General features: G+C 47.3%; 1 protein-coding gene across 1 annotated transcript; it reads left to right on the top strand.

Moving 5' to 3' along the window:
* Positions 1-468: 468 nt before the first annotated feature.
* On the top strand, positions 469-2,791 carry LOC135912867 (uncharacterized). Its single transcript, XM_065445440.1, has 3 exons — positions 469-606; positions 1,494-1,732; positions 2,644-2,791. The coding sequence occupies exons 1-3, from the start codon at positions 595-597 to the stop codon at positions 2,759-2,761; spliced, it is 369 nt and encodes a 122-aa protein (XP_065301512.1). The 5' UTR covers positions 469-594; the 3' UTR covers positions 2,762-2,791.
* The last annotated feature ends 10,805 nt before the right edge of the window (positions 2,792-13,596 follow it).

Below are 13,596 nucleotides of genomic sequence, written 5' to 3' on the forward strand. Positions count from 1 at the left end.
CTTTATTTTAGGAAACCGATTGCCGGCGCTTCCGAAAGCCTCTGTTCTTCTTTTTTTTCTGTGCAGTGAGCATATATGCTACTGCAGTGATTCTGCGCTGTTCGTGCTGCCCTTCCCTCTCTGTGTTTCCTCCTTTCCCTCGAGCCGGAGCTAAGAGTCAGTGCAGCGCAGCCGAGTAATGTGCATCCGACGCTGCTGCCTGTGCTACGGAGGGCTTCGGTCAGCGCACCCCCATACTGTGATATAGATATAGCTTGTGCGGTCGACGTTGTGCGATCACCAGGGCAGAGTGGTGCCAAGGTCAAAGAGGGTCGAACCAGATTCACATCGTCGTCGCACCTGCACGTCACCCCCCCCCCCCACTGCATTATTGATCCGAACCCCCTTTTACCCCACCCCACCTGTCAGCCCCCCCCCCCCCCCCACCCGCTCGTCTGACAGTCGAAAATTCCGAGCGAAAGCGGATACAATTCGGGCTTGGCATGGGTATAAAAGAAGCCCGTCTGGAGTCCACATAGCACACACACCGTCCCCACACCGGACCATCCCTGCAAGCTTCGACCGTCTCCGTGAACGACGCCCTTCAAGCCCACCATGAACGCTATTGTGAGTAATATTTTTTGGCGTTAGCGCACTTGCAGAACTTAGCCCGTGCTGTGCTACGATCGAGGAAGCACTCGACTCAATCAATGCTGGACGAAATTGTCTTCGCTTAATCACCTACGCTGCAAACGGTTGCAGTTTCCATGGATGCACCACCCGAAGTGTATCTGCGTATACGGCATAACTATAGGCTTCGTGAACACTGGCTCTTGGCTACCTTTCTAATATCATGTTGTTCTTCAGGTTCTAACGCCCTCTATCCAGGTCGTATATATATTGCAATTTGATTTTACAAACGAATACTCAACCGCGTCGGTGAAGTCGACGAGTCTCTTGATCGCTCATGAAAGGACCAGTGCGCCCTTCGTGTACAGCGCGAATTGGCCTAATATGTCGCTCCTCGATACGTTTAGGTGGAATGAACTAACTATAAAAAAGTCACATCTTATGCTCTCGCATATGCTTTTCTCGTCCAGCATTTGCTGACCGACAGCTCGCTCCTTCTTTCGAGCTCCACACCAAATTCTGCCCAAGAAATTATCCCACATCCCGCCATTACCACCGCTGTAGAGAGCGTGTGCATTGTTAAGATGCAGTGTACGACTCCTTGTCTTGCACTTTTTCTACCTCGTTGTGCGCCAGTGTAGGGTAGCGAACCAGATTTTTTGTTCTGGTTAACGTCCCTGCCATTCGGCTTTCTTTATACTGTGTGTGTCTGTCTGCCTATCTATCTATCTATCTATCTATCTATCTATCTATCTATCTATCTATCTATCTATCTATCTATCTATCTATCTATCTATCTATCTATCTATCTATCTATCTATCTGTCTATTCACTTCGTGGCGCATACGTTTCACACCTCGCCTCTTATTCCCTACCCAACCTAGACCCTAGCCCTCGCCTGCTCCCTGTTGGTGGCTGGAGCCCACTGCGCCGTCGTTTTTACATACGGCGTGCCCGTGGTTCATCCCGCATCAGTGGTGCACCAGACGGTGGTACACAAGCCCTCGGTAACGCAACACCACGAGCTGGTGCACGTCCCCCACCATGAGTACGGCTACAGCGTCGAGCACACTAAGGTGGTCCAGCCAAAGTCCTCCGTCGTCCACCACCACCCACTCACGGGGTAAGAACCGTTGCATTCGCTTGGGCATTTGTCGCTGTCGCTAACGGGCTCTCTCGTTGTTATGTTCGATGACTGTTCAGGCTCTTGAGCAAAGGAGGGGGTCACTTGAGCTCAGCGCACGTTGCAGACAAAACGCGCAGCTCCGATCGTTAAGCTATCGCGTTATGCAAGTCGTTGCATCGAGATTAGAATACAGGGAAGCCGTCTAGTTTATTCTTGGTATGAGTATACATACCACACGAAACAGACCACAAGGTGCGTCACTTGGACACCGTGCACTAAGTATACCACAATGCACTGCGATACAACGGATACTGTAGGGCAGTGCTTACCTTCTGCACTTATACCACAAGTGAGCGCAACAGAGTCTTAAGATCTACATCCGCTCCAAAGGAACCCGCACTCATTTGCGACTCACTCCTCGAGTGCAGTGAAAAGAAAGCGGTCGTACGAACAGCCCACGATGCCAATGACCAAGTGCGTTCGTTGTGACTAAAGTGAAATTGTCTACAGGTTGTCTCAAGATTTTCTGTTAGACTACCGTGCCTTTTTCAGGCATATATTTTTTACAGATTTCTCCTTCTATGTCAAAGTCATCAAACATCTATTGACAAAGCTCTTACGAAGTACGTTCCTTGTAGTCTTTCAGCAGTATACAGGGTCCCACAAAGGAACTAATTGACGAGCAGTTCATAAACAGTATCCTCAAGAAAGTGTAATGCCGAAAGTTCGAATGTTCAAAAGTTACAGTGTCTATAGATTACATCGTAAGAAGGCTGATATGCTTCCCATAGTGTGTATGTGCAAGTAAATGTTCGTGAGGCCTTTCTCGAGACTTTCGGGGACGTGTGTGCCAAGTGATTTGCCAGTCGCTGAGATACGTTGTTCCTTTGCCCGCGTTTTGGTTGCAGGCTGCCCTACCACCAGGTCGACTACCACCACGCACCACAGGTGACCGGTTCCCGAAGCTCGGTGCACCATAGCCGACCGGGCTACCTCCTGCACCGCACCCAAACCGTCGTCGTGTAACGGATACCGGCACCGAAGCGCGCGACCAACTTCCGCAGCAGCGGTAGTCCCGTTGTTACATCTGCTAATAAAGACGAGAGCTGTTGAATCATACATGCCAGACTTGGGTTTGCCCTCTTTGGTTTCACTTAGGATTGGACGGATACGTTCCAAAGCTGCGTGCCGAGGATTTGCCAGATCTGCGTGCACAACGCGTCCACATGTCGTATTCAAGCTCAGCACGAACTTCATCTTGATTATTGATGGGCAAAAAAGAGCAACATCTTCAGCCACCTTGCGGCATAGACAATTTTCTTAACCTTGATTGATTGATCGATTGATTGATTTTGACGTTCGGAAGGTGCACTCCAGCTATGAGACAAGCCGTATTGGGGGCCCCGAATCAGTACTGACCATATGCGGCTTTTGGTAGTCCAATTAAATCTTCTCCGTAGACGAGCGTTTGTACATTTCGCTCCGTCTGAACGATACTGTCATTGCGGGGAGTCGAACCCCGGACCTCGTGCTCAGCAGCACGACCGTCATGGCCACTGAGCCACCACGGTCGGAGACAAAAATAAAAAAAAAATCTAGAAAATGGCCGATTGTGGAACATGCCAACCACAGAGCACCAACGGACAGACTCAATCGCCAAAGCCGCCAGGAAATTTGAGGTCATCTTTTAGCTGCAATCGTTAAAGCTGAGCTAATGTAGAAACTCGGCGACACGAGCTGCCACTATAGATTGCCGACTGTGATGTTCTTGCTGCTAGGTGACAATCAGACCATTGCACAACATCAAACTTAGGGCTCTGTTTTAAGTGATCCAAGCCAATATAATTCACTGAGCATCATCTGTTGCCCCGCAAGATGGCTTAAATATGCGAGATATTCCGGTTGGTATGTTAACAGCCATGTGCGACTTGAACCAGAGTGTCAGCGAAAGCGACAAAGTAAAAAAAGAAAGAAACGTAGCACATGCAGATTATGTGATAAATTCTGTTTCAAGCCAGATCACTCGTGCGCATATGAAAAAGCCATCACTTAAATTTGCCTAACGTTGCGCAATCTAGACAACCGCAAAGAGAAGGCACACGAAAAAGCGACAACACTGGCGCTATAACTGGGCGTTTCCTCAGGGAACGTCTGTTATATTAGCGCGAGCCTGTTCTGAACGCATGCGCCAAGCCACTGAATTATCACAACATATCACCATGTAAAATAGTGACCCGCGTTCCCAAAGTGATACTCATGTAATCGTGCTGCGTAAGCCTAGCTTCCACATTTTCGCCATTCTGACTTATAAAATGAGCTTCCATAATGTCTCGGCCACAGAACCTCAGTGTAGAAGTGAAATTGGTGTTGCATAGAGCAGTGATTCAGGCGCATAATGCCACCAATGTGTCACCGAATGCGGGCCAACTAATCCTTTGGGATTGCCGGTATGGTCATGTACACGTAAATACCGAAATACCGTAAGTGAGGAGGAGGAGGAGGAGGAGGAGGAGGAGGAGGAGGAGGAAAAAACTTTATTCTTGTCCTGTGCAAGGCGTTGACACCTGCCCGGCTAATTTAAACGCTCACATGAGCAGCCAATGCCCGCACAAGGTTTCCGGTGTTAAACTGCTTGGCTTGACTTGATTATGAATTTGAAAGATTTCCCTTCACTAGCCTGCAGTTGTTAACTGCACTTCTTTTTGTCGGTGCCGGTATCGACAAGTTAAATTAATTAGATTCTGGGATTTTACGTGCCGAAACCACTACCTGAGTATGAGTCGCGCCGTAGTGGGACACTACGGATTCATTTTTTTACCACCTGTGGTTCTTTAACATGCTCCCAGTGCATGGTACACGAGCGTTTCTTTGTTTTTCCTACATCGAAGTGCGGTCGCCGCGGCTGGGATTCGATCCCGCGACCTCCGGGCTTAGCAGCGCAACACCAAAGCCACTACGCCACAACGACGGGTGGCCTCGTCAAGTTGTTTCATCTGTGAGTGACGACCACGTGAAACATTTTATTCTCATGCGTTTCCCGAGGCATTCCCACGCGTGACCTTGTAACCACACACGTCACATAACAGCAAGAGTTGCATACGCCCGAGAAATAAAGGGAGCAAAAGAACGCACCGTGGGACAAATGCGCAATGCTTACTTCGCTTTCTATCGAAAGCCCAAATGCGCAAGGTTTTCTGCTTTCCGGCCCACGACCGATTTCTGCAGGCTCTCACATGCCGTAAACTGTTGATAAGACCATTTGTGGAAAGGAAGTCCATAGACGCAGTATCCGTCTTTCATGGCAAAATGGTGTTAGCGTTCCCTTTCTCCATGTCCTGCTGACCGCACTTTCGGTCAATGTTATCGTCTAACAGTGACCACTTGTGAGAGGAATGGCTGTGTGCTGTCACTTACTTTTTGAACTGGTGCATGCCATTTGTGCCGATACTATCGTTTTCTTATTTTCGTTTTGTTTAATTCATCCATTCAAGCCGTTAATGTTTCGATTTACGAAGAAATTGGCGAGGTTGAGGATTTAAAGCAGTTGTCCGCAGACTGAGAGACCGTCATCCTCACACACTGACAGCCCGACCCGAAGCGTCGTACATAAACACAGTCGGAAAAAGTTCACAAAATCTTACACTTGCTTCTTTCTCAAAAATAGCGTGAGCACTGCGAAACGCATTTTTTTTTCTAACTTAATTTACATGGTTCCGTCTGGATTCAATAACTGTTCACAGTAAGCCCTCGTAGCATCAGTTCACGTTTCTGCAAAAATTCCTGTTGAGATTCGCAGTGCCGTTCAAACAAAAAAATAACAGAGACTGTCTGTATTCCGGACAGACAGATATTCATAGCCTTACTCTGAATCAGCATGTCAATTTAGGATATCTGTAAGTTTTCCGTAGCTTACAGACATAAACTCGAACTCTCTATGGCTTATACAAACCTTGCGAACCGCACTAATCTGCACCCTAGAAGATTCAATCCTCGCCGCTTAATCCAAGAGCCGCGTGCCCACACAATGCGTCCTCCGCTAAGCCAGCCGTCTCGAACATTACACGCTTCTCGGAGTGTCCTATTTCAATATTTACTGCGCCATACGCGTGGACCCAATCCATTTGCGTTCCGCACCTATTAATACCGGCGCCTATACCGAGCCGGAGGATCGTATCAGAGGCTCAAAGCCTCGGGGATTTAAAAAAAAGAAATCGAGAATTATAACCAATCCAGGCTGCAAATCAAATATACATACAAAAAGAAAACGAAACCCACATCGGACGAGGAACGTTGGCGGTGCCAAGTCGCGCTACGAGCGGACAAGTCGTAAATACCGGGGGGTCGGAAGAAGCGGTGACCTCGTAACACGAGACTTTTGAACGGCCGACGACGACGCCCCTCCCCCTCCCCATTTCTCTTTCCTTCAACGGTATAGTGCGAGAGTGAGACAAATTGAATTGGCGCACACAACCCGAACACCCACAACGCCTTCATGAGTCCGTGTCTATATACAGTAAGTGGACACGAAGATCAACTTGAAGGAAACAAAAAAGAAAATAAACTTGAGCCCTAAAGGAAGGGGAAAGGTGAAAGAAGAATTTCGAACGCCAAGGGCGCCACAGTCGTGTATGAAGTGGCCGCGCACACGCGATCTTTACAGCTTGGAGAAAGAAGCTTCCGATTATACGACGTCTCTTCTTATTTTTTTTTCTTGTTTGTGTACGTGTGTGTGTGTGTGTTCGTGTGGTGCGTGATCTTAGGTTTTAGTTTACAAAAAACACCTGCCGGTGGTCGATGCCTTAAGGTGACTTTCTTTAGACGCTTACGCGGGGTTTCGCAAACATTGAACGCGGTTTCGCTTAATCTCGTCGTTGCTGCGGCTGCTGTTTCGATGACGGCGGTAATTATGCACGTAAGGAGCACTCGCTTTCTTAATGTTATCACAGCGGCGTGTAAAAAGCAGAGCTTCAGACAAAAGAAACACGCGGAAGGAAAGAAATAAGATCATTCACAGTGAGTTGAAGAAGTGTTGCGCAGAAGGGCAAGAACAAGGAAACGATGTTACGGTTGTGTCTCGTGTGCGACGATTTGAGGCCACAGCGACAGCCCGTCAGGCGAAGTGCAGAACCAGCGCAATACTTGTGGCAAGCATGAGAAACATCCACAGATGCTCAAGTGTAATTGGCCCGCATAACGCTGAAAACTAAACTAGAAAAGTCCATTACACGCGAGAAAGTGACCACGTGGAGGAGGGTGACTTCAGTCTAAAGTAGGCATTAGTTGCTTTTCGAGTTCGATGGCCTCGATCGCAAGGCGCACCTCCTGAAGACGCTCTTTGGAATTATCGTTTTTATTTTTTTAAATGAAAGGTAGCATCGCTCGCTGCATACGTGTGTAGTATCGTGTGTGCGTGCGCCTGTGCCTGTGTTTATGTGAATGTTCGTATGTGTTTGTATACGGGTTATTCAATGACGACTTAAAATTAATGTTCCGCAGATGTTCTTTTTATTTCTCTCTTTTGTAGACGCTCCCAAGTATGTGAAACGTACGTGTCTCACCGTTTCAATCTTGCCATGATGGCATGAGTCAGGCCATGTTTTGACGGCTACTCAGACAATCGCCTCCAACGCATTTCTACGCTTGATTCCACGTCTTAGACCATGTCGAATCAATGTCATTTTTTTACCGTTCTCCGAAGCATGGCAACAATCCACTTGCATGTTTTCCAGTCCATAAGCCGTACTTTCTTTTAACTCCTTTATGTATGCGATTGAACGAAAAATGTTTGGAGTAACGCTAAGACACGGGAAAAAGAGCGGCGTAGATCCGGCAGCAAATGGGGATCGCCGATATTCTGTTTGACGCTAAGAGAAAAAAAAATCAGCTGGGCAGGGCATGTAATGCGCAGGACAGATAACCAGTGGGCAGTTAGAGTTACAAAACGGGTGCCAAGGGAAGGCAAGCGCAATCGAGGACGGCAAGAAATTAGGTGTCGACATGAAATTATGAAATTTCCAGGCGGAAGTTGGAATCACCTAGCACCAAACAAGTGTAATTGGAGATCCCTGGGATAGGCCTTTGTCCTGCAGCGGACATAAAAATAGGCTGATGACGACGATGTACATGACGGTAAAAAGGGACATCAGTTTTACATGGAATGAGGTGTAGAACATGGAAGGCGATGTTGAAGTACGTGTCAAAATATGGCTGGACTCACATTATCTAAGCTTAGTAGAAAATACCGGGACATGTGCAATTCATTCACTGGGAAGCATATAAGAAGTGATAAAAGGGGCGATGAATAATTTTTCAGAAACATTGACTCGCCATCCCGAGCCTACCAAAGTGGATGTGCAGCGAAGCTGTTAAAAACCACCACTACAACTGATGAGAGGGGGTATGCAATGCCTTATTGCTTTAGAGTAAGGGTAGTAATGGTAATTTAGAGAAATTGCAGTAATGGGAGGAATGATAATTTTGACAGCACGCCGCCACCCATAGCGGTGCTGCAGCAACATTGAAATCACTTGTTATTATTTGTCGATTTTTCAAAAGCCTTCGATTCTCTAAATCATGATCTCTTGCTTACTAAGTTAAACCACTACGGTATACGCGGCAATGCACTTGACTTGATTAGGTCGTATCTTGGTCATAGAAAGCAGTTTGTACAAGTAAATAGGTTTAAATCTGAAGTTCGGTCGGTCAATGTTGGTGTACCCCAGGGCAGTATTTTAGGGCCCCTCCTCTTTAATATCTTTATTAATGATTTAATAAACATTGATGTTGATACGCGTTACGTAATCTATGCTGATGATACTACGTTATTCTTTTCATCTAACCGCCCTGCCGAATTGATTATAAGAGCTAATGCTGTTTTGAGTAAACTATACACATGGTCATCTGACAACGGTTTGACTATCAATTCACAAAAAACTAAGGCGGTGTTATTTCGCGCTAAGAACACGCAAATTACTCTAGAGGAAGATTTGCTAATGAACAATTCTAAAATTGAACTTGTACACTCGGTAAAATCGCTAGGTGTATTTTTCGATCATACTATGACGTGGCAGAGCCATATAGATTTTCTTGCTAGTAAGCTTTCACAAATCACTGGAATATTTTATTCCTTGAACTATCTTCCTCGCTTTATTAAGTGCTTGTTATATAATTCACTTTTTCTCAGCCATTTAAATTATTGTTGTTCGGTCTGGGCTACCACTTCTGACACAAATATCAACAGGCTGTACATACTGCAAAAGAAGGCTCTTCGCGCTATTTGCAATAAACCATACGATTTCCCTTCAGCTTATTTATTTCATAAACTTAACACACCGAAAGTACAGGCCCTTTTAAACTATCGTTTAGTGCTTGCGTATAAAAATGAACAGAAAAAGAACATCAACTACATTACTTCTATGGCTAACTTAAAACTACACGAAACTCCATACAGCACAAGAAAGCCAGAGTACTGGCACGTACCAAAATCGCGCACGAACTATGGATCACAAATGCTGTGCTCCAGACTACCTCGGTTATTAAACGATCTTATTGTTAATAAAATTGATATTGCAACTTGTTCTCCTCCTGATATTCTTGATTTTTTCTCTCATATGTGAGTTGTACAATGCCTGTGTGCTTTTGAAGTGCAGTGAGATTTCGTGTTTTTGCTTGCTTGCTCACATCTTGTTTTTGTTGTATTTTTTTTTCCTCGCCTGATTTGCGATGCGTGTGCATGATATGTTGTAATGCTTGAATATGTGTGTACTTGGGAAAACTGTATTTCCGCGCTGCTGCTCCCTTATTTTCTTTTTGTATTTTTAAGGGTATTTGGGGCTAGTCAAGCTGCTACGAGCAGCTTTTTTCCCCACTTTACCCCCGCAAAGCTGTATTTAGTTTTTGTGGAAATAAAGCATACATACATACATACTCCGCACATCCCAAGCTGCCATCGCCGCGGCAGGTTGCCCAACATCTTTACCGGAAAACGTGTGCGGGGAGCACGACTTTCGAGCAACCCAATCGTCGGTGTTTTTTTCTCCGGCCGCAGGAATATACATAAATTGTGGGCACTTCAATAAAATAAACAAATAAGCGCTTTATACGACCTAGCGCATAAACGAAAACGTAAAGGATTGAGGGTGGTTGCCGGTAGCGGCGGTGCATGCCCTTATTTTATTTTGTATATATGCCATGGATGGTACGTTTTTTTTTTTTTCTTCAAGCGTAATTTAATAAGAGGTTTATGCTATGCGTGCAATTGCACTGCGCGGCATAAGCTTTTTCCTCACAGTATTAAGAATAAAAACATATTGTAAAATAATCTGCGAGGGTACCTCGAGACGCTATACAGCTTTTACAAAGTGGCATCTCATGGGCCTGAGGTAAGTATTGGCTCCAAAGACACCGCTGAACGGTCCGTCTGCCTGAGGCTATAAACTTTTTCAAACCACCACAATACTGCAATCAGCCCTTCACGATTGGTCGAACAGATTTCCGACCACCTCCCGCTTCGCCTATCTGTCACACGACGCTCTCCATGTCATGTGACTTGTACGTACCAATTATGTGTGACTGTGCGGTACAAAGGAAAAAAAATATACTTCTTATTCCACGCTTTTTGACCGTTAGGCGTCTGATATTCGTCAAAAGATTTTCGAACTGCGTCCACGTTGTGTGTCTGTCACGCAAAGTCACAAAACCAGCACAACTCATCGCGTCAATGCGACGTGTAGGTGTTCAAGAGGAATTAATATGCCGCACTAAACAGCTTGTTTTATGCGAAGCATATTACGAGAGCTCAACCCAGCTCCTCAGGCGCGGCGGTGTCGCCTTCAATACCACGTGACACCGTGACGTCACGACAGAAGAGAAACGAGGCTCCAACTCGCGCCGTCGCTCGCGGCGTCGCCCCCCGCATCGGACGCGGTGAGCGTCGAGCAACGCAGCGTTCGGCGCGACAACGATTTATTCATGAAGTGCAACGCCGCAGACAACGACACCGACGACACCGGCTTTTCTGCGACACGAGCTCCTTAACGCTGTCGCGTTAAAATAAAGGCTAGTATGCTTCGCATCCTGGGCGTAACCTTAGCTAAGCCACAGCCATTTTTTTAATAGCCAGAGACATCCCCTTTTTCCGGAAGGAACAAAAGATGGCTGGCGGCCGATCACTCAAGTGCTGACTACTCGCACCAACGGGTGAGCGTGCATTTATTTGCGTATAATAAAACTTTTATCGCGGCAGTTAAAGGTAAACCAGTCCTTTCGGTACGCATACGACATTGCTATGCCATCTTTTCTGCTCTGAAGATCCATTTTAGCAGTATTCTTAATCTTCCATTCCGTGCCACCGCAATTTTCGACCAATTACGACAAGGGGAGAAGAGGCAGTGGAACAATCGGAGACGCCGCCCCACCACCCTCCACATCCGATTATCTATCTTTGACTGCACTGGCTTGGCCCCTTGGAAACTTTCCACTTGAGCGTGCTCCTCACATCTTGTCAGCCACTTATTGAGACGGAGAGAAAGGGATGCATAGAAAGGCAGGGAGGATAACCAGGGGCAGTTCTGGTTGGCTACCCTGCACGGAGGGAAGGGTTAAGAGGGATAAAAAGAGAAAGAGAGCGGAAGGGGTAGATAGAAAGAAATAGAGATGAGCACGTGGAAAACGCGTATACTACAGAGTGGTAGGGGCGGCATTCTTACAGTCTATCGTGAAGCCCCGCAGACCGCAGGAACCTTAACAACGCAAGTTAGGCCTTTAGCGTGAATGTTCTGAGGGAGCTTTGAATTCTAATAGTGGACGATTGTCCAACTGGTCCAGTATTCTGCACAACACTTAACGTAAGAGTCACTTATTGCAATAATGATATCACCTAGGTGCTGAACACGGCTAAGCGCTCCGCCGCAGGAGGCCATCTCTGCTTGGCGAAACGGTTTGGAGACAGTCATGGCTCAAATATCAAGTGTCGCACCCAGGACCGGAATATCTTTGCGGGTCATGAAGAGTTCCGAAGGAGTGAAAAGGCCAGAGCCTTCGGCAGACACCGCCACAGAATATGGGAACGACGGCAGACAAGCACGGTGGTATTGCGAGCTATTCCGATGTGAGAAAACCCAGAAAGTGGCTTCCTAACTTTTTCCTAGAGAGGGAGACAGGCGTTCGTTCTGTACAGACATGGCTGATCCATTATCAATTAGCGCAACGACATGGACGCCGTCAACATTAAAAGAGACAACGTTCGAAGGCGACAATGGAGGACTTGTACAGAACGATGGCGACGCAGTTCCTGCCTCCTGAACTGCGGCGTCGAGTTTTCCTCTTGCGTGAGTGAAGGACGCCGACGCATGGTAGACAAGGAGCGCCGACGCGGGGAGTGTGAACGATATATCACTCAGCGGGTGGCCTGCTCCACTGCCGACTGGATAAGCGTCGTGGACAGATTGCACGTCGGCGTGGCGAGGTATCCTGACAAAGCCGCCAGATTGCAAGATGCGGCGGCGACAACGTCGTGCAACATGTCCGGGTATACCACAGGCAAAACATATGGGCCTGTTGTCTTGTGCATGCCAAGGATTTACAAAGGAGGGAGCAGCTAGATTAACAGGATGGCAAACGGGTGGAAGCGGCCGTGGATGAATCGCAAATAAGGATCGGCGAGGAGGCTGCGTGGCGACGGACTCTGCGAGTGCAGTGGCAACAAGGTACTGCTGATGCGCCTCAGGAAATTGCTCTTCAATAACCTGCCGGAGCATCGGGGCGAGCTGTGCAGGGGGCGGTTGCGTCAGCGCCCGGTGTTAGAGAAGTTCAGCGGGGAGTACCAGAGAAAGCTGACGTGCGACTTGTCGCCGCACGAATGCTTCGGTTTGTGTCAGCAGGAGATGTGATCAGAGAAGACGGCCACGGCAGAGAGGCCCTCATTAACTCCCACATGATAGACGGTATGCCATCTCGCGCTGCCTGATCATTTCGTCGTAACTTTCGCACAAATTCATGAACTCTGCTTCGGTATACGCTTACTCTACGCGATCAACATGTCAGTAATGTCGCCGGTGATGTACTCCAATATGTATTTCGACTTGCTATTTTCGGAAATGAAAGCATTAAAACGTTTGCAAAGGCCCAGATCATGTTCAATATAACTGAAACACTCGCTTTACAAACCACTGCTCGGAGAGTAAATTGCGAGCGGCGCGGTGACCGAAAACTTCAGCGGAAATGGACTTTGACGTTCACCAGCACTGAAAGACGACTTCGTAATTTCTATCCGCAAGTAAGCCAGTACCGCGAATCAGTAGATGACGGTATTTAAGTATCCGTTAATTTTGGTATCTATTCTGTGACCACGTAGTCGTTACCTTCCGGCGGTTACGCGGCACTATGTACGTGTCTTTCTTGCTATGATCTCCAGTGAGTAACGCGTTGCTATTCATTAAATTAAAGAAATGGCGTATTTTCTTCCCCAAAGAGCGTTTTTTGACACCTTTGTTCCATTTCGGCAGTTATTAATAATGCTTCATGCCAAACACACAATTCTAGGCTCATTTCGTGCAGAGAGTACGTACCATAGATGTGTTTAGAACCCATCATTATCAATCACCCGTGCCGTTGAGGACCTTCCGGTCATCGACATCTGCTCTGGAGTCCTCGTCGACGCGAAAGTTTGACAAAAATGGCCCGACCAATGCAACATTACTGGGACACCGTTAAGAACGAGCAGCCGACGTTACAGTGCCTGCAGAGGTTGCAGCGGGACCTGGTGGAGTTACACGCCGACCCCCCGCCGGGGGTGTTGGTCGTCCCGGAAGAGAGCGACATGAGCGAGCTGCACGCCATTGTCGTGGGCCCCTGGGGCACGG

The sequence above is a fragment of the Dermacentor albipictus genome, chromosome 8 (assembly GCF_038994185.2).
Source record: "Dermacentor albipictus isolate Rhodes 1998 colony chromosome 8, USDA_Dalb.pri_finalv2, whole genome shotgun sequence".
NCBI lineage: Eukaryota > Metazoa > Arthropoda > Arachnida > Ixodida > Ixodidae > Dermacentor > Dermacentor albipictus.